The sequence below is a fragment of the Gopherus evgoodei genome, chromosome 2 (assembly GCF_007399415.2).
Source record: "Gopherus evgoodei ecotype Sinaloan lineage chromosome 2, rGopEvg1_v1.p, whole genome shotgun sequence".
In the NCBI taxonomy this organism is placed as follows: domain Eukaryota; kingdom Metazoa; phylum Chordata; order Testudines; family Testudinidae; genus Gopherus; species Gopherus evgoodei.
Genome location: NC_044323.1, coordinates 87,672,731 through 87,699,884, shown reverse-complemented (window position 1 = coordinate 87,699,884; position 27,154 = coordinate 87,672,731). Strand labels below are relative to the sequence as shown.

Genomic DNA, 27,154 nt, shown 5'->3' with positions numbered 1-27,154 from the left:
GAAATGCCAGAAAGTAGGCTGCCCAGGTGAACCATAATTCGGTCACTATGTATTATGAAAAAGTCTTTAACAACATGATTGTGTATTCTTTTTTCCCCACCAGACTCCTGCCATTCAGTACATAGAATGAAATTGAAAAAGAGGGTTGCAAGAAAAGGGACAAATGTGATACATTAGTTCATGTCTGTATGCCTCTATATAAAACTACAAAACTCCATTTTGTTTTGTGAGTATCATTTTGGTTGTAAAACTGCACTATACCTTCATTGTTGTCTTTTTACTTCCATCGTGGACTAGAATTCCAGGAAGAATTGGCAGAGAACTAACAATGCAGAACAAACAAGGGTGTTAATTTAGATAATCCTCCAGTTAAATGGAAACATGCTCAGAGAATGAGCTCGGCCACCTGATAAGGAACTTGATGTCAGTCAGGGAGGCCACCTGACCTTGGGGCGGGGGCAAGAAAGAGAGACAGACTGGATCTCATTGGGTGGTGGTGGTTCTTTGTTTTTTTGGGTTTCTTCTGAGAGAGAGAGAGAGAGAGAGAGAGAGAGAGAGACAAGAACCAGAAGACAAGGCTGTGCTGGAGAAGGAGGAGGAAGTCCCTAGCATTTAGTCAGTGTCCTTGCAGAATCCCAAGAGGCTCTCAGAGTAGTAAGGAAATGGAGGCAGGGATTTGCATACAGGTTCTGGTGTTTTCCCTGGATCTGTATCTCTACGGTGACCAGATGTCCCGTTTTTAAAGGGACGGTCACATATTTAAGCCCTCCTGCAGGTGTCCTGACTTTTTCTTAAAAACGAGCAAATTATCCCTTATTTTCTGTCTCTTCCTCCCATTAGTACTGGCAGGTCCTGCTGCTGGCCGGATCCCTGCTCAACAACCGCCCACCTACCAGCAGTGAGTGGTGGGGGCAGGGGTGTCTGCCAAGTTGTCGATGATGAGGGTGGGCACTGGGGCAAAGCTGCAAAATGTGGGGCCGGTCGCTCCCTCTGCTGGTCTGTCAGTGCAGCCCCCGCTATGTGCCATCTCTCAGCCAGCATGACCTCGTCCCAATCCTGTTTCCAGCGAGCACTGGCTGTACGCTGTGAACGGTGGTGGCTGGTGAGTGCAGGAAGGCACCAGGCAGGGTCTCGCTTCTGCTGCCCACCCACTGGCCCTTTACGTGGTCCCCCTCTCCTTGTCCTCTCCCTGCTTAGCCCCCTCACCCCTCCCCCAGCCCCACTGCTCCTCATCCCCCATGACCCGGCAGTGCGCATCCTGCTCCGAGTTCTGAGCGGAAAACCAGCCCCCGGTAGGAGTGCTCAGCTCACTAACAGCCTGGCCAGCAGACTCCTTCCTTCCCTCACTGCCTCTGGCTGGGCCAGCGCCCCAGGAAAGCCCAAGACCCTCTGGCTCAGGGCACTGGCCAGGAAGAACCGAGCCCTTCATGTGCCAATGCCCCACAGAGCCCTGGCATGGGGAAGCCTCTCTGCCCCTCAGCTAAGCTCTGGAGTGGTGGGGAGGGACGTGATTTAGAGCCTGTTTGCACCCCGGCCCCGCAGGCTTCACAACAGCCTCTTGGGCAAGGACTTTGCACCCTCTTCACCCCCCACCTCCCTGCCCTGGGTCCTGCTCCCAGAGAACGTGGGGCTGCTCCGTCCCCTAGGCACCCTCCTCTGCTGAGCCACCTCTCTGGCTGGGTTCACTGAAGCCCCTGCACTCAAGTTCTCTGGGCCCTGGTGCACAATGCATCCTTAGGGCTTAACCCCTTCCTGCCTGCGCTATAGCCAGGGGACAGGAGGCAGCTGGGTTATGTTGGTGGCTAGCAGCAGCATGGAGGCGTTAGCTGCCTTTCAACACTGTGCAGGCAGGAAGGGACAAGCTGCTTCCAGCCACAGGGAAGCAGGGGAAGGGGGAAAGAGAGCCAGGTCATTCCCGCCCCCTCCCTACCCCCAATGGCTGGAAGCAGCTCCAATCCCTTCCCTCCTGCACAGTGACAAAAGGCTGCTGCTGGCCACATTCTGGTGTGAACCCTGCCAGAAATTTGGGGAAAGGAGGCACGTGACCCTGGCATGCTGCCCCCCCTCCATGTGTTGCCTTGGGAAGATGTGGCGTTAGATGCCAGGAGAGGTGGGTCCGTCCCGGGGACCCAGCCAGGCATGGAGGGCGGAGAGCACTGGGTTGGTTGGTCACCCTCCCTCCCCCCTCCATGACAGAAGGGTACGGGAGTATCTGTGTGTGACCTCGCCCCATATAAACCCTAAAGCCTTAAAGATAAGATAGATAAAAAGAAACTAACTACACAGTATTTCTTTTAAACTGGGGCTCAGTCAACTTGATGTTAATTTGAACATTTGTACTGCATAGTTCTGATTGATTGCCATTGAACTTGCTTCAATATGAGTAATTTTACTAGATGTCCCATATTCAGCACAGGGAAGTATGGTCACCCTGTGTATCTCTCTTGTTTTTTGTATGTGAGTAAAGTGTGATCAGTTTACAAATTCCATTGTACAGTCTATGTGTTACTTTCTTTCACTGTCACATAGTCCCTTTGTGCACTGGAAACTCCACAGCTTTGGTGGAACTCTGGGAGCACGCAAGGGCTATGAGGAGGCTTGAGAGAACTGGCTCTAGTTTCTGGGCCTAGGTAGTTGGTCTGAGGAGTCCCCATGTCCAAGAGGGGTGTCAAACCCTGGCTCTGCACTTGGGAGTGTGTGTCCAGAGCAAGTGCCTAAACTGTGCACAGAAAGCTTAAGAGCATGTGGGATACAGCAGGTGGATCCACGTTCAGCGACCCAGTTAGTGACTGCTAGATGGTGCTCATTCAGGGTTATAACAATGTTCACTTGTTTTGGAGGCACTGGACTAGGACTCAGGATAGCTGGGTTCTGTTCCTGCCTCTACCACAGGTGTATATGAAATGCAGATGAACTATCATAACACACACTCATACACATGAGCCAAATTAAATTTTGTATGGGCAGCTTTAATTCCAGCATTTTTTAACTTGCTGATGCTTGACTTAGCAACTTGAATGTTCTTAATTCTAAGGTTCTTGACTCAGTTTTTGTATGTAATCTACTATACAAATTAATACAACTCCTTTCTTCATATTAGTCACAAACACACCACTAAGCCTTACACTGGAAATTCACTGTAGTTTAGTATTCAAAATACTGTAATTTTTTTCTTCAGCACTTTTTAAGAAAACAATTAGACATTACTATTATGATAGATGCTTTTGAAAACCACTGTTAATGATAATGGTTTTGTTTGCTTTCTGTATAAATCAGGTAAAAGTCATGTTTGAAGTACAGCCCAAAGGAAAAATGTTCAATTTCTAATTATATGAAGTACTCCTGTAGGGACTAAAAAATTTCAAAAAACTAAATTACAAAACCACTTTCTGAAGGAAAACCTCTAATGAGTAGAGATTTAAAAACTAAAATAACTAAAGAGTAGATCGTAAGAGTGCCAGGTTAACCGCTAACAATGAACTTCAAAAATAGTATTTTGAAATATTAGTAGTGGGCTTAAATGTAAAGATCTAATGTTAACAATAGCACATCAAGTTTCTTGACTGTCATATTTATGGCCTAACTGTAGAATAGGGATCGATTTGGCATACCTTCAAACAAAGCAATAACATTACAGATAAAACCTTTTCAAGGCAAGCCACAAACGTGAAAACAAATGACATTAGTAAGAACTGCTTCCCGACATTAGTAAGAACTGCTTCCCACCACACATACATTTTCTCATTGAGACCCATCTACAAGACATAAGTGCCCTCCAGCTAACATATACAGAGACAACTCTTGAGCTTGTTGGAAATATAAAAAGCAAGTTGTCAAGCAAGACAATATCTATATATCAAGGATTTCTCCTGCAATAAAATAGAAGGGTGTATATTTGTTTTGCATTCTATTTCAGAAAGAGTAAACATCTGTATCAAGAACAGCCTTTTTCTTTTTGTTGTTTCTGCTATCGCGTACAATCTAAGCATGTCTGTATAAGCATGTATAACTGCCAAAAGTATATACATTGCTAGGTTTCAAACAAATACCAGGTTACATATCCTTCAACATTTTCAAATATTTTACTTTCCCATTTGACAGGAAAAACTAGTATCCATGCATGATAATGTCTATTAGAAGCACTTCAGATGAGGCAGAGCACAAATGAACTGATGTAGCAGCATTAGCAAGGGTATTAAGACGAAGTGTCTTTGTTAGATTGGAAAGGCCAGTTTCATCTGTCTTACTTTCTTATTAGACCACCCTGGGAAAAGGTTGCAGTTAATCTAAAACCTATTGTAATATTAAAAATTATATGCCAACAGAAACATCTTGCAACCCTAAAATAAAATGCACAAGCACAGGTGTGGTGGCTTAGCTTTATTTCTACACTCTATAAGAAATTTGCAAGATTCCTTAGCTGTGTAAAAAAGGAACATCACTTACTTCCAAAACACATCCTGAAACTGCCAGGCTGAGACCCTTAGACCAGCATGAGTAGTTGCCCTATAGCAAAGGCTCTCAGATGATGGCCCAGAGTTACATTTGTTACCTTCTGCAAATGAGCAGGGCATGTGTGAGCTATATACTGTATAATTCTTAAAAAGAGAAAGAAAACTAAACTTTTATAAAAATGTATTGTTTAGCAGATCCATTTCTCTTTAGAATCATGATGTGGGGCAGCAGCAATGAGCTCTGAGTTAGATCCAAGCACAATTCAGAACTGGCAAAGGCCAGGATAGCAAGGAGGTAGCAAATTATTTGGGGGGGAGCATCATAAACCGCTCTGCAATGATGACTGCATCCATAGTGAGCCAATTCTTCCCTCTAACCTAGTTGTTTTCAACCCTTTTCCATTTGTGGACCCCTAAAAAATTTCAAATGGCAGTGTGGACTCCCTTGAATATCTTAGGCATAGTCTGCAGACCCCCAGGGGTCCACAGACCACAGGTTGAAAACCACTAATCTAACCAAATGGGAGGCTGAAAAGGAAAGGGAAACTAACCACCAGAAGGCAAAAATCTCTCCAAAAATGTGTGGTTGGTCAAGTATGCAAGTCTTTCAAAATTTCAAAACATTATCTCAGACTTAAAATCCCTTCAAACTAAGTGGAATATAACAGTAAAATATTAAAGAATGCTTTATATAAATGTAAAATTTGTTACAAAGGGACTATCTAAATTTCTCTCAACATTTAAGATATTTCTTCAAAACAAGTTGTCACAAAATCTATGAACAGTGGAACTATTTCCATGATTCCAAACATTTGAAGTTTTAAATATAAACATTTCCATGCACGGTTTGCAAGTTGGACTCTTCAGCACTAAGAACCTGCAAGTTAAACTGACTAGAAATACAACAACACTGCAAACAATTTTAACTGTGCTGGTCTCAGGATATCAGAAAGACAAGGTAGGGGAAACAACATTGACACTTAATTCACTGATTTTCATTTTTAAATCAGAGAAATGCAAAACAAAGAATGAGTATAGTGAACAATATATTAAAATGTAGACAATTTCCAATAATCTAAGATATAAGTAATATATTTTAAGACCCACATATTGCAAAGAGATTTTTTAGCTAACAATATTCCTTTAAAGTAAATCCCAAATGCTACTATATGTATTTTGACCTATTTTACTTAGCTACAATAACACTCCACTGTCAATTTTTTCTAAAGAGAAGCACCCAATTTGGCCAAACTAAAATGTTGCTTGAAAAACATGCCAAGGAAGGCATGTGTGTTCAAAAACCAATTGTACAATTTGGTCTAATTCTTCAGGTCATATGATTAAGAATAAAAGCTACTACACAAACTCTATTCTATGCATATCTGGTCCAATTACACTTAAAATGAAAATAAATATATACAAGCTTGTTTTGTTGTTAATCATCATGTTTAATAAAAAGGAATATTTTAATTAATTTCAATGTCTTGACTGAGATAACTTCTTTAATGTACATTATTATAGAGAAACATTTTCATGTAATATTAACAAGAATGGTTCTAAATAAATCTGGGAGATTTACTATCACTTTTCAACTGTACTACTTTTTGCATTTCTAATTACAGAATGCGCTTCACAACAGAATTGCTATGAGAATTTCTAGGTTGAGAGACAATCGTATACCTCAGCCCCCTTATGGTCCTCTTTGTTTTCCGTCCCTTTGTCCTATTTCCCCTTCTCCCCCTCCCTGCCTAAACAAACACAGAAAAATAGCATAACTTGCTTCTTGCCTCTTCCCAGCCTTAACCACTGTATTTAGAGCATGGGTAATGCAACTTGGCACATCCTGTGGGCTGCCTTTGATTCTCCTATTTGTCTGTAGAGTGTGTGCGTTACTGTGCAGACTGGAGAAAAATAAAGGTCAAAGGCAACATTAATTAAATGAAGTACAGCAAGATGGACTCTATGGCAATGAAAAGCACTAAGAACAATATCAATGCTACAAATAGCATTTTGAAATGAATCAGAGAACACATTACAAGCCAGAGAGCGTACGTATATTTTTTAAAAATAACTTTTCATTTTTAATTATTTTTAAGATATGGGCTCAAGATGCAAAATTTGGACATATACCTGAACATCAGTTCTAAATTTTGGTTTAGGGCCATCTTTATTTTTTAAATTGTCATGGTACTGTACACAACATTGCAGAATGTGTCAAATAAGCAAGTCCCAGCTTCAGAGAATTGCTGTATTAAAAAAAAAATTAAAATATGTAATAACACAACACAAAACAGATTAGACCCAAAGTGGGCTATAGGTTTTTACAAGCTAAGCTGGTTCAAGGAAGAAATGAGTCTTAAGAATTTTTGTAAAGGAAAGGTAGGACGGCTGGCGAACATTAATTGGATACTGTTCCATGCATAAAGAGCAGCCTAACAGAAGGCATGAAGTCAAAGGTGGGCAAAAAAGACAAGGCAGCAGTTAACTGAAGGTATGTGTATACTGCAATTAAATACCCGTGGCTGGCCCATATCAGTCAACTTGGGCTTGCAAGACTCAGGCTTCAGGGCAGTAAAATTGTAGTGTAGACTTAAGGGCTCAGGCTGGATCCCAAGCTCTGGGATTCTTCCTCCTTATGAAGTCAAAACATCTATACTGCAATTTTACAGCCCTGCGAGCCCGAGGCTACTCACACAGGCCAGCTGTGGGTGTTTAACTGCAGTGTAGACATAAGCTTCTTTAGATGAGAGTAATGTATAGTAGAGAAGATGCCGTAGGAGATGGATACAGATAGAGGCAGAGAAATAGTTGTGCAGAGCCTAGAGAGTGAGGGATGAAGAGCATGAATTTGAGACAGGAAAAGGGTTCAAGCCTGTAAAGAGATTAACTTTGATTAATCTTCAGTTTTTGTTGATTTTTTAACTTAATTTCTAACTTCAGTAAAGCAACAAGGTGTTATTTCTTAGAAAGGTTATTCAACTTTCATCCACATTCTTCTCTCCATTGTACAGAGATGCTAGAAGAAAGGGGAACAAGAATTACAGCAGTGCTACAGAATAAGATAAATAACATCAGGGGAGTAACTTCAAGGTGTTGAAAAATTACAGGGTACAAGGTGCTCTTTGAAAGTCTTTATTTTCAGTTTAGAAAACATAATATATCCTAGGGATTATCCCTATCTTTGGATGCCCAACATCCCCACTTTGGCTGCCCCATCATTAAAAGGTTTCTGATAGTTCTACTGAAGAGGGTTTATTTGTTTATAAAGCTGTGCCACAACTAAAAAAGAAAATTAGAGGTATTACAAGAACCATATAAAGTTGTCAAGGACTGGAAAATTAGTAAGCTAGTCACACAAATAAATAACATCACCATCACACAAATAAATAACATCACCACATCTAATGCCTTATGCTTTCACTTTTTCACACACATATACTGTCAAGCTCCTATTAAGAAAATGCCTGAAAACGAGCGTCAGTCATTCAAAGCTGTGAGTAATGAAATTCATTAAGAAAAAGTCAGCCAACAGATTCTCTACTTTTTGCACTGATCATTGATGATATGAGTTCCAGCTGCCAACAATTCCTCTTTCATGTAGGAGTGAGATGGCTCTTACGAGGTAATCTGCTCTTAATGCAAATTGTTGAGGTAGCACAAGTACAGTTTTTCCTGAATGATTACAAAATTTCCCTTGATATCTTTAATAATTTAGCTTGGATGGCACTGGTTGCTGACATTTTGGAGCACATATGAACTGAAATTTTCTCTAGGGGCAGCTTTGGATTATTCTGTCTATATTCAGTAAGGTAATCAAACTAATTGGAAAACTTTTAAATTAGTCTTTCAAAGCACAAAGGAAACTTGCAGTAATTTCCTCTTGTTTCATGCTTCATTGAGGGAACCAAGGAATCAGGCAGGAACCATCAGAAACTTGTAAATCAGCATCTTTTAGGGAAACATCAGATCTAGCTGTGGGACTATTTTCCTGATGATCTAATGAAGCAAATAAGGTGGCAACAACCCCTCCAATCCAAGAACCTATTGATTCAGCAGCACTGACTAGGCCATTTTCCTCCATGTACCATTAAGCCAGGTTTCTCTTCGGTGGCTGTGATAAAAATGAAATATTGCAATTGTCCACTGATCAAAACTGACAAATTATTTCCCCAATACAACCTTATCAGCAAGACCAGCTCAATTCAGTGTGATGGATGAGTGCATATAAAAATGAATCTCCTTCACAATTACAGCTCACTTTTTGAAATTTCAGTTACTTCAGTCATAGTTACAAAATCTCACCTGCTTATGGTTAGAAGTCATGGAAAAGGTCACAACGTTTCTCAGCCTTGAAGTGTTACTAGCTTGAAAAGTTTAGGAAGCCTTGCTTTACTGATATTAAAAATGTAGAGTTTAATTTGTATATACAGATGAGGTGTTGAGAATACTAATAAACAGTTCTTAGATGAAAAGGTTTTGTGTAAAATGATAAATGTGATTATACACTTAGATATTTTGTAATATGCTACAGATAAAGAGTTTACGAAAAGAAAAATAGTGCCCTGAACTGACCTCTTTGTCTGGTGTTAAAGTGCCTTCATCAGATTGTTCTGTAAGTGAAGATGTTCTGCTCCTGTTGCCTGGTGATGGTGGGGAAGATTTGGAGTAGGTCTGCATGGAGAAAGTGCACAAATTAGCAAGCAGTTTGAACTAATTTCACACACAATTCTCCAGTGTTGTAATATTTCAAATGACAACTATTAACTGCAGTGCTCAATATAGCTTTGCTAAAGCATTCCATAAGATTTTCTTAAAAGGAAAAAAACAGCTCTCCCAAGCACCTACATGACAGATCTTATCTTGACTCAAAGCCTACACCACAGAAAAGGCCACAATTCACAGGAAAACAGCCACACTGGGTAAGACCAATGGTCCATCTAGCTCAGAATCCTGACTTCCAACAGTGGCCAATGCCAGCTGCTTCAGAGGAAATGAATAGAACAGAGCAATCATCAAGTAATCCATCCTCAGTCATCCATCCACACCCAGCTTCTGGCAGCTAGATGCTTAGGACTCCCAGAACATAGGGTTGCATCCCTGATCATCTTAGTTAACAGCCACGGATGGACCTATACACCATAAATTTATCTAATTCTTTTTTTAATCTAGTTATAGTTTTGGCCTTCACATCACCCCCCAGAAACAAATTCCACAGGTTGATTGTGCACTGTGTGAAGTATTACTTCCTATTGTTTATTTTAAACATGATGCTCAATAATTTCATTGGGTGATCCCTAGCTTCTGTGTAATGTGAAGGTGTAAATAAGAAAGTCCACACCATTCATAATTTTATAGACCTCTAAAATACACCCCCGTTAGTTCTCTCTTTCCCAAGTTCCACAATGCCCATCTTTTTAATCTCCTTCTCACATGTAAGCTATTCCATACCCCTAATCATTTTTGTTGCTCTTCTCTGTACCTTTTCCAATTCTAATATATCTTTTTTTAAGATAGGGCAAGCAAAACAGCATGGTATTCATGGTGTGGGCGTGCCTGGATTTATATAATGACATATATTCTGTCTTAATACCTCTCTCTTTCCCAATGATTCCTAACATTGTTATCTTTTTTGACAGCTGCTGCACTCTTGAGTAGATGTTTTCAGAACACTATCCACAATGACTCCAAGATTTCTTTCTTGAGTGGTAACAACTAAATTAGACCTCATCATTTTGTATGTATAGTTGGGATTATGTTTCCCAATGTGCATTAATCAACACTGAATTTCATCTGCCATTTTGTTGGCTAGTCACCCTGCTTTGCGAGATCCCTTTGTAACTCTGCAGTCTGCTTTGGACTTCACTGTCTTGATTAATTTTGTATCATCTGCAAATTTTGCCATCCCTTTTTCCAGATCATTTACGAATATTTGGAACAGCCCTGGTCCCAGTACAGCTCCCTAGGAGACACCACTATTTACCTCTCTCCATTCTGAAAACTAAGCATTTACTCCTACCCTTTATTTCCTGTCTTTCAACCAGTTACTGATCCATGCAAGGGCCTTCCCTCTTATCCCATGACTGCATACTTCACTTATTTGCCTTTGGTAAGGGATTTGTCATAGTTTTTCCTGAAAGTCCAAGTACACTATATCACTTTTTTCCATGTTTGTTGATCTCCTCAAAGAATTCTAATAGGTTGGTGAGGCATGATTTCCCTTTACAAAAGCCAGGTTGACTCTTCCCCCAACAAATCATGTTTACTTATCACTCTGATGATTTTGTTATTTAATACAGTTTCAACCAATTTGCCTGGTACTGAAGTTAAGCTTACTGGTCTGTAATTGCTAGGTTTGCATCAAACTTTTTTAAAAATTGGCATCACATTAGCTATTCTCCAGTCATCTAATACAGAAGCTGATTTAAGCATTAGGTTACATACCACGCTTAAGTAACTGTGCAATTTCATACCGGAGTTCCTTCAGAACTCTTAGGTGAATACCTCTGGTCCTGGTGACTTATTCCTGTTTACTTTATTAGTTTCTTTCAAAACCACCTGTACTGACATCTCAATATGCGATAGTTCCTCAGATCTGTCACCTAAAAATAATAGCTCACGTGACAGAATCTCTCTCACATCCCCTATAGTGAAGACAGATGCAAAGAATTCATTCAGCTTCTCCGAAACAGCCTGGTCTTCCTTGAGTGCTTCTTTAGCAGCTCAATCAAATTGCTGCTAGTTTTTGAGTCTTTGCCTAGCTGCTCTTCAAATTCTTTTTTGGCCTGCCTAATTATACTTTGACACTTGACTTGCCAGAGTTTATGCTCTTTTCTATTTTCCTCAGTAGGATCTGGCTTCCAGTTTGTCAAGGATGCCCTTTTTACCTCTAACCAGTTCTTTTGCTCTGTTGTTTAGTTATGGCGGAACTGTTTTGGTCCTCTTACTATGTTTTTTAATTTGGGGGTATATATTTAATTTGAGTCTCTATGATGATATATTTTTTAAAGTTTTTATTTGGCTTGCAGGCATTTCATTCTTGTCACTGTACCTTTTCTCTTTCATTTAACTAGTCTCCTAATGTTTAAGTAGTTCCCTTTCTGAAGTTAAATGCTACTGTGATGGACTTCTTTGATATTTTCCCTCCCAGAAGAATGTTAAATTTAATTATATTATGGTCACGATTATCAAGCAGTTTAGCTATATTCACCTCTGCAACCCGATCTTGTGCTCCACCTAGGATCAAAAATTGCCTCTCTCTTTGTGGGTTTTAGGACTAGCTGCTCCATGAAGCAGTCATTAATGGTGTCTACAAACTTTATCTCAGCATCCTGTCCTAAGATGACATGTACCTAGTCAACATGCGAATAGCTGAAATCCCCCATAATTATTGAGTTTTCTATTCTTATAGCCTTCCTAATCTTCCAGAGCATTTCACACCATCACCATCCTAGTCAGGTAGTTGGGAGTATATTCTTACTGATATACTCTTAGCATGGAATTTCTATCCATACAAATTCTACGGTACAGTTTGATTCATTTAAAGATTTTTATTATATTTGATTCTATGCATTCTTTCACATATAGTGCCACTCATCACCTCCACCAGCACAAACTATTCTGTGATTCCTATATATACACTGTACCCTGGCATTACAGGGTCCCATTGAGCATCATCATATTACCAAGTTTCTGAGATGCCTATATCAATATCTTCACTGAATACCAGGCACTCAAGTTCACCCTTCTCCAGTCAGTCCCAAGAACTTGCAGTGAGGCTACATTAGCTATTTTAATAATTTATAACCATGGCTCACACTTAGTACTACAGATCTAAGGCCTGACAAATAGAGATGGTATGTTAGTGTCATTACAAAGCAGTTTTACGTTTAAAGGTTTGTGTGCATATTTTATATATATTTTACACATACATACACACACACACACACACTTATTCATTCAATCATTTTGATGGGTAGTGTCTTCTGGTTCCCTTAACTTATGCATTTAAAGGATCGCAAATACAAGTGGCACAGAAACTTTATTTAAACTTGAATGAACACAGTTTTTAAAGGCAACTCATACTTTTTCTGGATTTTGCAGGATTTATCTTTTAAGAAATATAAAAATGTGTATTTTCCTCTCAATGTATATTTTTCCATTCACATTAGTTAAGGCTGTGATATCAGATATTTATCATTTTGGACGTTTTTATTGGGATGTATTATTAATTTTCTGCAGCTTGGGATAACTTTGTTAGCTGAGTAACATGACACATTATATGTTTAATATTCTACATGTGTAAATATATGCAAAAGTCTGGAAAGTACCCTATCCTGTGGCTAACAACTCCAGAGAACAGCAAGTGCCATAAAATTACTGAAATATACACTAATTCTAAGTAGCAAAGAAATCTTAAACTTCATGTGTAAATTAAACAGACTTTTTGGTTTAGGCAATTATTAATTTTTGCCAACACAGTCAAAAATGAGTGGCTCACAAGGAAGTTTCAAGGCTGGGGATGGGGATGACAAGGAAATAATTCAACAAGAGCATTTACAAAAAGCAAGAGAAAAAAAGAAGCTGCACAAGGAAAAGTGAGTAGAAGAATTTAAGACAGTTTTTATGAACAAAGCGAACTTTATTGTACTGAATGGCTACAATCAAAAGACAAATTTTACAACTTTTGCTGAGTCCTCTCTATACCATAACCAACTCAGATGTAATTTACTAGTCTCATCACACTCAAATATAAAATATCACTATGGACTAACTAAAATACCAAAAGCTCTATGCTATAGATAAAACTAATACGATAACTCATTGTACATGTCTAACTACGGTTGACAATATACCAAGAATTACAATTACTATTGTCGCAAATTTACTGTTTGACTTCCAGAAACATGTGATGATAGTAGCAGTATCTTGCTTTCAATACCTCTCTATACTTTCCAAATGGATGGCTCAGAAGAATCAGGCATTGAGCATTCAATGTTTTATGACATGGATAGTAAGACTATCCACCCACTGAAAAGAAACGCCTTGGCTACACTTGAGAGTTACAGCGCTGGTGGTGGCTTTACAGCGCAATAACTCACTCCCCGTCCACACTGGCAAGGCACAAACAGCGCTCTATCTCCCTGGCTACAGTGCTGCTTGTGCTCCACCTCGACGAGAGGAATAAAAAGAGAATAGCCCTGCTGCTGCAGCACTGGGGTGCCAGTGTGGCCACCCAAAGCGCTCTGATTGGCCTCCAGCAGTATTTGGCAGTATCCCAGGATCCCTGTTCTAGCCACTCTGCTCATCAGTTCGAACTCTACTGCTCTGTCCTCAGGTGACCAACCATCAGACCTGCCCTTTAAATTCCCCAGGAATTTTAAAAATCCACTTCCTGTTTGCTCAGCCAGGTGTGGAGTGCAATCAGTGAATCTTTCCAGGTGACCATGCCTCCACGCGCCAAACGAGCCCCAGCATGGAGCAATGGCGAGTTGCTGGACCTCATCAGTGTTTGGGGGGAGGAAGCTGTCCAGTCACAGCTGTGCTCCAGATGTAGGAATTACGATACCTTTGGGCAGATATCAAGGGACATGATGGAAAGGGGCCATGACCAGGATGCACTGCAGTGCAGGGTTAAAGTGAAGGAGCCGTGGAGTGCCTACTGCAAAGCCCGCAAGGGAAACTGCCACTCTGGTGCTGCACCCACGAACTGCCTTTTCTACAAAGAGCTGGACGCGATACTTGGGGGTGACTCTACCTCCACTCTGAGCACCACCATGGACACTTCAGAGCAGGGGGTGGGGGAGGGGGAGGAAAGCGAGAGTGAGGGTACTGGGACGGGGGGAGACACCCTGGAGTCCCTGGAGGCATGCAGCCAGGAGCTCTTCTCAAGCCAGGAGGAAGGTAGCCAGTCGCAGCAGCTGGTACTTGGTGGAGGATAAACAGAGGAGCAGGTTCCCCGTAAGCGGCTTTTATTTTCAGGATGGAAATTTTTCGGGAGAGGAGGGAGGGTTAGGGCTGCATGCATGCATGCCTAGATGCAGAATAGGGCATTGATGTGGTCTATCACGTCGCGGTAATCGGCCTCAGTAATCTCTTTGAAAGTCTCATCCAGAACATGGGAAATGCGCTTGCGCAGGTTTATTGGAAGAGCCACTGTGGTCCCTGTCCCAGTCAGGCTAACGTGTCTGCACCACTGTGCTGCGAGGGATGGGGGGACCATTGCTGCACACAGGCAAGCTGCACAGGGGCCAGGGCGGAATCCGCATTGCAATAGAAGACCCTCTCTTGCTTCCCAGGTCACCCTCAGCAGTGAGATATCTTGCAGGATAAACTCCTGTGGAAAATGCTGGGACAGTGTTCAGTGTAGGTGCCCCCTGCAGGTGTTGGCTCTCCCCAAGGCACAGAAACCCAGAGGACAGTACAGTCCTGAAACAATCAGCCCCCCTTTCTCACCATTTCGGGGCTCCCGTGGGTTATGTGTGCTCTCTTTGGGATGGGAAAATTATGCTATTCTGTAGACTGTGTGCGCCCTCCTTACGTGTGGGGGAATCATAACTCTGTTTGGTATAAACAACGCTAACTCTGTTAAGTGTTGCATTCTACCTTTACAGATGCAACCTTGAGATCTCGGCTGTCCGTGTTATCAACAGCTGAGAGACTGCAAACTCCGGAAGACACTGCGAGAAAGCAAAGACGACATGCTGCACGAAGTGATTCATCAATCTCTCACAGAGAATCAAAAAGCACAGGAGTGGAGGGAGAGCAAAAGCAGGATCCACAAGGAAAACGCAGCGCACAGGAGGCAAAGCACGGAGCAGCTAATGAGCATCCTGAAGCGCCAAGAGGACTCTATCTAGGCACTTGTAGCCATGCAGGCGGAGCTCTACTACCCCCACCCCCACCTGCAGCCCTTGTCCCAAAGCTCTTTCCCTTGTGCCCCCATATCAGCTCCACCCCCACCCTTCCCCAACATCTAGGTTCTTACCGCCACCAGCTGCCTCCAACACCTGTATGTTTACCAGTTAGCCCTGAGAACTATCAGCTTAGCAAGCACAGATTCCTACTAACATTGTAACCACTGCACTTCACTCTTGTGCAAGGCACCAAACATTACTGTTGGTTTTCAGCCTCAAATTCCTCCCTTAAGGCACCCCCAATTCTTGCAGCTGTGTGCTGGGCCTCTCTAATAGCCCTGCTCTCTGGCTGTGCAAATTCAGCCTCCAGGCGTTGAACCTTAGAGGTCCATGCCTGACTGAATCTTTCACCCTTCCCTTCACAAATATTATGGAGGGTACAGCACACAGATATAACCACGGGGATGCTGTTTTCACCCAAGTCCAGCTTTCCATACAGAGATCGCCAGTGGCCTTTTAAATGGCCAAAAGCACAGTCCACGGTCATTCGGCACCGGTTCAGCCTGTAGCTGAACTATTCCTTGCTGCTGTCAAGGCTCCCTGTGTAGGGAACTGCAAGAGCATGCATGTTCTTTCTCTCTTTCTGCAGCCAGAGAGTTTGGGGAGGGGAAAAAGGGGGACTTGGGGAGCAAAGGAAATTTGGGGTCTCCAAGTTGAGACACCTGACACCTACTAGCTAGCAACTCTTACGAAAGATGAAGCTACAAAGCAAGGCCCAGGAACAGTAATAGGTTCTTACCTAGTAATTGTACCTGAATAAGTGGCACTAGCTTATCAATCAGTCTTGGGCCAGAACATTTAGTCTTCTAGCTTCTAGTGACTGGTAAAATCACCAAGCCTTAACTGCAAGGTGAGAAGATATGTGCACAGTGGGAGAATAAATGGAGTAGAGACAGACTGGAGAAAGATTACATAATTCAAGAGGTAAAGACAATATACCAAAAAAGAAAGAGCAGACAGTGAAGATAGCCCAAGAAAAGATGCATCATGACAGGATATAAGAAAAGAGTGAAAGTGAGTGAAGCCGTGAAGGGTAAGAATATCTAAAGCAACAGATGTTGTAAGTTTCTTTTTTTTTAATTTTGTCTTGAATAGAAAATTGATTGACACAATATAATTAAATTAACTGCTTGCAAGTTATTTTATTCCTTTAAATTACAAGGAGAGTGGGGGAGGAAAAAATACTGTTCACTCTGACTGGGAGATCTTGTGTAAATTTTTTGAGGGCTGATGCCATTTCTTTTGATTTATGTCATTTGCTCTCATTGTCCAAGCTGTATGAAATGCAGAGTTAGCAGATTAGTTAATTCCAGTTTCATTCAAAGTCAAATTTCACTCTGATTTCACACACTAACACAGTGTTTTTTTGGAGTTGTCAGTGTTGCAGGATAATGTTTAAAACTAAACAGGTCTCTTTTCATTGTGGGGTTTGGGGTTTTTAATTCATTTCAAAGTGGCAATATAGTATATCAGATCACTGACAGATCAGAAACTGACAGTATGGTGGAACAAATAAAAGTGTTATTTAACTTAGTTTAAACTGTTTGATTCAGTTTCACAAGATTTGCCAATTAATAGTTCAACAGAGAAATAAAGCCAGACTGTACATTATGCTAGTGAAAAAAACCACCACCACACTCAGGCACAAATTTATCCACAACATTGATTCACAATAAGTACTGATTCCTCAGTACATACCAACTGTCCCAAACTAAATGGGGTAAAATTTTCAGTGTGATGCACAATGATTTAGCTGAAATGTCTCCTTAAAATTAAACTGAAGTGTTATAGCTAAATCACTCTATAATTTATTGAAAACATGCATACAAATATATTGCCTCAGATCTATCACTGATGAAAGCAATCCTTTACCACCACAAAACTGTGAAGAGACCCATAACTAATAGTATATGAAAGAATTTAAAATGAAATGTGATAGTTCACTATACAACCTTATAAAGATCTTGTTTACAACTCTCAACAAAAAAGATCATTCCTACTTGAAGAATCGGCATCTTGGATGACACTGAGTGTAAATATACATACCCAAAATACTTACTAGAAGTTGCTCAGACTATCATGTACTTAATGATTTTGTTTAGTTTTGCCCTGTGAGTTACTGCCATCTGTGACAAGCATACATTCTATATTATTATAATTTACAAAATTGCTGTTGCATGCCATCTCTAAAATCCAATAACAACTTTACCTTTACTGAAGTACATATTGGACAAAAAAAATGTCAAGTTGTTTAATCTGCAAGAGAATGCAATTAATGTCCACAGATTCCAGATATTCTATATGTAAAAATTCAAGTATAAACCAAGAGTATTTTAAAATCTTAGTAATATTACAGTAACTTAAATAACCAAGTAGTATCAATTTCTAAGATTAAGTAACCAAATAGTTTCTGAAGTGCAATGGGTTTTTTTGTGTTTTTTTTCTGAATTTCTTTAAAGTTAAAAGCAGCACGGGAGAAGATAGCAAGTGAGAAAAAATCAAGACAGGGGTGGGAGGTAATAGATGCCTATATAAGAAAAATCTCTGAATATTAGGACTGTCCCAATAAAATTGGGACATCTGGTCACCCTAGAGAAGAGAGACTTCCAGGAATACATGGGGCAGGGGGAAAAAAAAAAAAAAAGCAAAGAAAAAGACCCACAAAGCCTGAAGTTCAAGGTTTGGTAGGGGGTGAATACATGAATTTTTTAAATAGTTAACGATTCCTTCATTTATAAATATTGTTCAACATTAAGATGAAGTCAGAGAAAAGTAATTCACTATAGTTCAGATGTCATTAGCAGCTTATATTGAAATTTAATCACCTCTAAAGTTGGTTATTGGCAGAATATACTATTATATTACAGGTGTGACAAAGATAACCACTGACCGCAATGCTGAACTGTGAAGTTTGATGTAAACTAAAATGTTATCTTACATGAAATTCTTTAAATGCTAAAAATGCAATAGTTTCATCACCCACATTATTCTCGCTAACCTGACAACTAAAAATGTTTTGTGTGAACACTGAAGGAGAAGATTAACATGAAAATCAGTTCTCAGCAGTCTCTAGAAGACTTGAGGAGCATCACACAATTTAGCATAATTCAGCATGACTGGCACTGCCTGTTTAAGGCTATAACAGCAGGTGTTGTATGTTTGGGGTGGGGATTTTTCACTGTGCTTACCTTGCACAGTGCCCAAGTAAATATGTTGGTGTCTCACTTTCAAAAGCACCAAGTTCATAGACTTTTATTTTTAAAGCACACTGCACATCTTTCCTGGCAAACAACTGATTTGTCTGGGGGCAGCAGTTTGCTCACTTTGTAAGAGGAAAAAACAGAGCCCAAAGGTTAATGTGCTATATATAGAGAGTTCTATACAATTTCTCAGGACTTTAATAGGAGTCCTGCCTGAATAAGAACTAGTTTCTGTTTCTGACAACCAAAACACAACTTGTATAATGACTTTGTGCTTTATCTGATTTCTCTTTTAATCCAAGATCCAAAATCATACCAAGAAGTAGAGATCTGGGTATTTTATATCCTATATTAAAACCGGGACAAAGAGAGCAAGAAATAAAGTCAGAGAAGTGCCCTGTCCCCTGAAGCGCTGCAGGAAGTTATAACAAGTCTTTGCGATAATAAATGTGAGCTTCCGACCGGGGAAGGAATAAGGGAGTCGAGGGCGGGGGGAGGGAGGTGTCACTGATGTAAAAGAAATCAGTCAGTCGTGAGCACGCAGCTCTGACAGACCCACAGCGCGATGCCGGAGCTGCCTCCTCCAGAGGTTGCAGAGAAACAGGGCCCAGAGCGCCCCGCCCCTTTGCCTGCAAGTGACGAGTGGCACCCCGGACAGCAGCGGGGTTATCACCGCACCGAGGGGAGCCGAGCCCCGCTGCTTTATCCCCTTCTGAGCCCCCTGGACTCGCGGGGGGCTGAGGAGGCGCAGGGCCCCGGCGCGCGGTACCTGCGGCTGCTGGGGCACCGGCGCCCGCCCCCCAGGGCTCCGCGGCTGTGTTTGCTCCTCGACGATTTTCTGCCTCAGTTTCTTGAACATGGCGGCGGCCCCCCCGCGCCCCGGGGAGGAGGGGGCGGCAAGGAGAAGAGGGGGAACCGCCCCCGCTGCCGGTCCCCGCTCTGGCTTAGGGATGGGGCGTCAGTCTCCCTCCCGCGCCCCGTTCCCTCTCCCCGCGGCCTGGGGCTCAGGGGTGGTTGGGAACCCAGCTTCTCCAGCGGGCAATGGTAACTCCGCTCCCCGCCTCCGCTCCTTCCGGGATCCCCCCTCCCCAGCAGGTGAACAGAAGAGCCACTGCGCCTGCGCGGCCAACGTGGAGCTGAGACGACGGGACGCTACGGCGAGTAGCGAGGGACAAACCGCCTGGGGGCATTCCCCGTGCCTCAGCCATGCTAGTGTCATTCCTAAAGGGGCGGGCAGCAATGACCGGGTGAAGGGCAGAGGGAGCCGCTCTGCAGCTCAGTCCCCACATCCCTCTGCCCTGAGCAACGCCCTAGGAAATGCCCTTTAGGGAATGCTTCTACCTGAGCCCCTTGGAGAAGAGAATCTGGACCACATGAGATTTAATCCGCCTCCCGCCCCTTCAGTTTCTAGGACAATGGGCAACACTCTCCTCGCGAACGCGTCCAGTCCACCCGCATAGATAGCTGAGGAGCCCCACCCTTCCCGACAGCTGACCGTCCCTTCAGCCCATAAGGGCCCTGCATTCCACGTGCAGGTGGCGTCCCCTCCCTTTTATTGTTGAAAATGAGAAATAGGCAGGAAACTCATGTTCTAGAAATAGTTACACCAAAGGAATCGCCTTTTTCTTTGATGATCATTGTGAGTGTCACTCATCTTGGATTTTTATCACACAGGTTTTGGCCACATTTGGGTAGAATGAGCGCAGTGCACCCACCCAGGACCGGCGCTAGGGGTTTGAGTTGCCCTAGGCGGACGGCAATTTCGCCGCCCCATGTGCTGGTCCCGTGGCTCCGCTGGAGCTGCCGCAGTGGTGCCTGCGGAGGGTCCGGTGCTCCGTGGCTCCGGTGGAGCTGCCGCAGTGATGCCTGCGGGCAGTCCACCGGAGCCGCGCGAGCAGCCAACCGTCCGCAGGCACCACTGCGACAGCTCCACCGGAGCCGCGGAGCACTGGATCCTCTGCAGGCACCACTGCGGCAGCTCCACCGGAGCCACCTGCCGCCTCCTCTTTATTCTGGCACCCTAGGCGATTGCCTAGGCTGCCTAAATGGTAGCGCCGGCCCTGCACCCACCGACCCAGTTACTCTATGTTTCCTGTATTTGGTGCCTAAATGTCCCAAGCCTTCTGCCTAGTTAATACAAGAAACACTTTGTCTCCTCTCTGTCAGCAATGATAGGATGCTGATGCAACCATGCAATTTTATGCCCAACTCCAAACTTAGTGGTGTGCTCTTTTAAAAATAAGCTTTGTATTATATGTTTTCACAGAGTTACCTGTATATTTCCTGGAAATGTAGCTGGTCACACTTCTCATTCCTCAACCACAAATGGACTTCCAAAAATGTCTGCAGAAATCTTGATGCTTCTGCCAGGTTACACACTGCTGTCATTTTTAACTAATCAAAAAAGAAAAAACTGATGGGAAACTGTTATTGTTTTCTGTGTATTTCATCTAAGAAGCTAGTCGAGAGAGGTTTGCAGCCTACAGGCAGTACCGGCCAGTGGTGCCAAGGAGCCAGGCCCATGCTCAGAAGGGGCCCCAGTCTGCTCCGCTTGCACTGCGCCCCAAGACCCTGCCAGCCTGCTGGCGTCCTCTGCCCATCATTTGCTCCTCTTGGCCTGCCCCCCAGATGAGGGCTCCTCCCTGCCCCCTGGCCGGCCCACAATGCACATCCAGCTCTGGGCAGTCTCTGATTCCCACCACCTGTGGGGCCCCACCTGTCTCTCCAGAGCTGAGCCACCTGGGACTGGTGCAGAAGCCTGGTCAGTCTCTGGCAATCATTGGGGGACAACAGTGTGGGGGGCTTGGATGGACCCCTCCAGGCAAGTGGGTCCTGAGGCAGCCTGACAGGAGCATACCCTGGCCTGGCTGATCACACCACTCCTGAGGGGCCGTAGCGATTCCGTGCCCTGTGACCAGCCACGGCTGTGCTGCCAGCCTGGCAGACACAGTTGCCTCCCAGCAGGGTCAGTGAGTGCAACCAAGAGGCAGGGAATGGGTCTCTGGGGAGGAAAGGCATCTGGGAGAGTTGCTGGGCTGTGAGAGGCAGGGAAGATCTGTGTATGTTTGGGCAGTAGTGGAGCTGTGGCAGGGGGGCGCTGTGCAGGGGTAATATTGTGCAGGGTGCTGTGCATTTGTAGGCAGGTCTGGGGGTGGGTGCTGGCCACAGGGAGTCAGGAGCAGGTGTTGGGTGGGGGAGTTGAGTGGTGCAGCATGGGCCCACTCCCAACAGGGAGGGGTATGCTGGCAGCACAAGGCAGGCAGGACACTGAATCTGGCAACTGCCAGTTTGTAAATAGTGCCCTGGCCCACCCCTGCCATGCCCCCAGCCATCCTCCTCGCTCTGGGAACCGATCTCCCCACACCTTGCTCCGTTGCCCCCATAGGGGCCCACAAATATTTTTGGCCCACCAAAGGCTAATCCAGGCCTTGCCTCTTCCACGCCTCCTCCCCTGACCGCACTACATTCCTGGTCCTCCTGCCTCCCTCCCAGAGCTTGCTACTGCTGTGTGGTGGCGGCAAGCGCTGGGAGGTAGGTGGAGGTGAGGTGAGGTGAGGTGGGGCACGGAGCGCCCATTAATTTTTCCTCATGAGCGCTCCAGCCCCAGAGCACCTCCAGAGTCAGCGCCTATGGAGCCAGGAAGCTGGTTTACAATGCCCAGCATTGCCTATTGCAGACCATAGCAAGCACACAATTATTTACTTCAGCCAAATAGTCTCTCTTTCCTATGACTCTTATATACACGAGCAATTCAAAGCAGCTTTTGGTAAGCAAGAAAGGTCCTGTTGTAGCACATGGAACACTCTGGTGGACTCTCTAAGAACCACATCCTTCCTCCCCAAGAAATTGGTAGCTTTCATCTGTGTGTTCCATTAATATCAGGGGCGGCTCCAGGCCCCAGCACCCCAAGTGCGTGCTTGGGGCGGCAAGCTGTGGGGGGCGCTCTGCCGGCGCCGCAAGGGTGGCAGGCAGGCTGCCTCTGGCGGTTTGCCTGCAGAGGGTCCGCTGTGCGCAGCCTGCCTGCCGTGCTTGGGGCGGCAAAATCCCTAGAGCTGCCCCTGATTAATGGTACAAGCTCAAGTTCTCTTGTATCCTCAAGAATCTGCATACATTCCAATGTATAATCTAACTATTAAATGCAGTATGTGAGTTTGACACTTAGACATGAACTGAAAGGAATATAGATACCAGAGGTATCAAATAAAAGTGTGGAGTTTGCAGCTGTCTCCTCTCTTTCAGAGCATTGTCCTCAGGGCTGTTTTTAGGCATAGGCAACATATGCCTTGGCATAGGGCACCTCAAAATTTACATCACCACTGGGTCTTAGTGTCCACCCTCCTGACTTTCCTATCCCTGTTCTGACCCTTCCTGCAGGCACCCACAGCTGGCTGCTGCCTCCTGGTCAGTCTTGGGAGGGGATCTAGTAGTTAAACGTGAAAAAGCTTTCCAGACTGCCAAACCTATTAGCACAACATTGAAACTGTTAAAGAGCCATTCAAGGAGTAATGAAGCCATTTAACAGGCATTTGCCAAACCCCAGGTATATATGTCAGTTTCCCAATTTTCTGACAAAAACCATTGTGCATTTCTGTAATATTTACTCAGAACATGTCAGTCTACAGGACCTTCGTTTAAAATTTGCTTTAAAAATATTTCATTAGTGAGTTGGTGAAGATTATAAAATCACATCTCTAAAAAATCCTTGCACTGATTTTTAGATGCACAATCATCTTTAGGCCTTAAATGCTTGGCTTTAAATCTTTAGGTCTTAAATACAGTTTATTAAACAAATCCTTCAAAAGACCACTCTTATCTAAAATACACATTTTAATTACTATAGTAAAAAAAACTTGCTTCGAAAGTCTTCCTCTCCTTTCTGTCCATCCCTTTCTCCCTTCACCCTCTTTCTCCCTTCCCCTTCTCTCCCCTCCCCACTGAAGAGAGCCCTTAAAGAGACAACACGCCTTTCCTTCCAGATAGCTGGACAAAGAGTTTCCCTTTCTTTATTTCTGACTATCTGATGAACTAGTTTTAAGAGAACTCTCCAGCAAAATCAGTACCTTAATAAGATATAAAATCCTTTGTTATGCCTAAAATCTTTGGAAACATATGTTTTAAAGTTGGTGAAATTTCATAAACATGTCTATTGTTATGGAGATATCACAAAGTAAATGAGTGTTTCTTTTTTCTAAAAGCAATGAATGTTGTTATGAACACACTAAACCTCTGTGACTGATTAATTTAAAATAATGTCTTTGTTTCGGTGAGTTAAATATGTAGTAATCCGGAATGATTACTTTATGAAGGCTTAAGTGTACATTTAAAATATAAAATCAGTTTAGAAATACTGATTAAGAAAATGTAAAACAGAGAAGAGCTGCATCACGTATTCCCTAATATTTAATGTTGTATTCAGCAAGACAGCTGACTCACCTTACTACATAGTTTTTGCAAATAAATGTCTGACAAACTTCAGGGCATACCAAAAAACCTGTGACTGACATTTTTTTATTCCCAAATTTAGTGCTTTTAATTAGGTACTGTTGGGATTTTGTGGTTCCCAATAATAACCAAATGAGTCAGATGCCAGACAGAATCAAAGGTCTTCGATTCAATCCAATTCAACAAGACTTTATTCAATGTGCAATGAATGGAGAGCCCCTGGTACAAAAATCAGCCAGAGTCCCTCTAGCAAGGAGCCCCTCCCATTGTTATATTATAGCACATGGCAGTCACATAACAAGTTACATAACACAAACCTCTAACCAATCATATTCAACCTTTCCATATATGGATTTGTTCATCATATGTTTATACTTCTCTACTCCACATGTTGAGCTCACCCACCTCCCCTTGGCCTTCTAGAATGTTCCTAGGGTGGTGAGCCACAGCCTCCTTCTTTATGCATAAGTACCTTTTAAATCACATTTTGTTTAAAATAAACACAAACATACCCTTCAGCTCCCCCATTTGGTTTTGGGGCTAAGAACAATTCTTAGACCCCATTAACACCACTTCATGTATTTATTAAGAGTAATAATTAACCTTATAAACACTTAATTAACTACAATTTTGATAACAGAATTAAATAATACATAATGATATCTACAATCAAAATAATAAGTCCTCATACCCATTGCAAGAACACAACCCAAATCCATCCCCCTGGAATCTCTGTTTCCACAATAGCAAACCGTTCTATCCACTGAATCACTGTAATTGCCCCACCATTTCTTTCAATATCTTCTAATAGGCTTAACACAATAGGAAGAATGAGATGTTTAAGCAAGACTTGCCTGCTACAGTTAATCACTCAAATCCATGCCAGATAGTGGAGTCCTTCCTCACTGTTATATCATCCATTAAATTAAACATTACAGGTACCATTAAGTCAGGTCCCAACATTTAAAATAAGGCTTGTCCTGATTCCATGTTTCCCATACACAAAACCCATCCTTCCAGGATGGAACATTGGTCCCATGGGAAAGTTATATAGTTATCTCCGGCCCTTATTCTACTCAGCTGTTTGTGACATGAGAATGGGAGTGGGTGAATGGGCTGAGCCTCCAATTCAGGAGCCCAACCCACAGGAATTAACACCCCTCCAAGGATGGAATGACCATCCCAACATGCCCCTGTTATTGATAGGGACCACTCCCCTGCCACCATCCAAGGTGAAGACATTCAGTCTTTGAGAACTGCAGCTCTCACCCAATAGGGCACCTGTGACACGAGTAAGTCTCCTATCAGGGCTGCAACTTTCATGTTGAACAGTTCTTCCACACACCAAGACCAACGCTTGCTAATACATTTTAGTAGTTTTTAATAAATGGCTGAGTATAACAGTGAGGACCTGACCAACTGTGCTGCTGAGTTAAGGTGATATCTAACTTGATTAGACATCAGCCCTACTCTCACCACAATAAACTGTCATCCCTGTTACTAATAAATTTTCAACCCAGTCCCTATTATTAGATTTGACAGCTTGAGTAATGGCATTTACAACTGAACCAGTGGCTCCTGCCCAGGTGATTACATCAATAAAACACTGAAAGCCACTGCAGCATTAGTAAGCTGAGACCTCTAAAACACTCTCAAGCCTCAGAAACCACTCAAAACAATTAGTAGACCACAAAAATTCCTACATCAATTTTAAACTGGGAATATCAAATGAAAACACTTAACAATGTTGAGAATGGCTCTCGAGGAGTCGATGGAGTGAACAGGGATTATTGTGAATTCCAGTGACCTGGGCTGCTGAAGGAGTTACCAAGAGAACCATGTGAGGTCCAGTCCAGGCTGGTTCAAAGATTCATTTTCTATAGGCTTTCACCGTCACCTGCTCACCGGGCTGCATCTCACGTGTCCTCTTCGCTTTGGGTTTGGTTCAGTTCAGGGGTCCTATGAGACACACTGAGATAACAATTTGCAATATTCAGCAAGCCAGTGGGAGCCGCAATCAGCCAGGCATGCGGACAGGGCAGGTAAACAAAGTGGCCCGGCCTGCCAGAGGCTTTCCCTACACAAGCAGTGACCCCAGTTTGTGAAACACTGATATATACGGAGTAGTTAAAGATGCCTGGTATTTTACATATTGTAAAACGTAAGGAAAACTGGTAAAATCAATCCTTTTTTAGATCACCTTTTGTTTGACTGACAGCTAGTCGTGCCTCCACCACCTTTGGTTTCCTTATAGACAGACTGACAAAAGCAGCATCAAAACTAAAATGCACAAGTCAGTAATATGAGGTGGTAACTCCCACACCATCATAATTTCATTGACAGTTCTGGACAAGGTTAACTTTAAGCCTGTGAGGTGTCCCATGCATGCCAGTGGGACTACTCATGTGAGTATAATTTCTGCATGTGTATAAATGTATAACATGATCAGAGCCTTATTCCTCAAGCACAGAGCAGGACAAATGCAAAAGTAAACTTAAAAGTTTATACAGAAAATTTTGTACCTACTACAGTTACATGTAACATCTATAAAGATTAAAACTGAAGAATTTAGCAAAAAAACCCTTTAACTTCCAGTTTGTTTATTTTGTGTATTTGATAGCATTTTGCATACAGTCAGTTTCACTGTTTCCCCTCATCATCTTGTCAATTTCTCATGAAAAGCCTCTTATAAACATTAACAACAAGGAGTCCGGTGGCACCTTAAAGACTAACATATTTATTTGGGCATAAGCTTTCATGGGTAAAAAACTCACTTCTTCAGATGCATGGAGTGAAAATTACAGATGCAGACATTATTATACTGACACATGAAGAGAAGGGAGTTACCTCACAAGTGGGGAACCCGTGTTGACAGGGTCAATTAAATCAGGGTGGATGTAGTCCACTCCCAATAATTGATGAGGAGGTGTCAATTCCAGGAGAGGGAAAGTTGCTTTTGTAGTGAGCCAGCCACTCCCAGTTCCACACCCTGATTGAATTGGCCCTGTCAACACTCATTCTCCACTTGTGAGGTAACTCCTTTCTCTTCATGTGTCAGTATAATACATGCCACAGATCGTGGTTCTTTAATTTCACATTTGAGTTCCTTCAGAACTCTTGGATGAATACCTGGTCACTTATTACT

General features: G+C 42.8%; 1 protein-coding gene across 6 annotated transcripts in view; it reads right to left on the bottom strand.

Annotated features, from left to right (window-relative positions):
• GOLGA4 (golgin A4) overlaps positions 1-20,285 on the bottom strand; it is a 127,356-nt gene extending 107,071 nt beyond the window's left edge. For all 6 annotated transcript variants that reach the window (XM_030551297.1, XM_030551299.1, XM_030551303.1 and 3 more), the window contains exons 1-2: positions 19,337-20,285; positions 9,027-9,125 (exon numbers count right to left, since the gene is read on the bottom strand). In XM_030551297.1, coding sequence (XP_030407157.1) covers positions 9,027-9,125; positions 19,337-19,426 — 189 coding nt within the window. In that variant the 5' untranslated portion in view covers positions 19,427-20,285. The remainder of the gene's footprint in view (positions 1-9,026; positions 9,126-19,336) is intronic.
• Between the last annotated feature and the right edge of the window lie 6,869 nt (positions 20,286-27,154).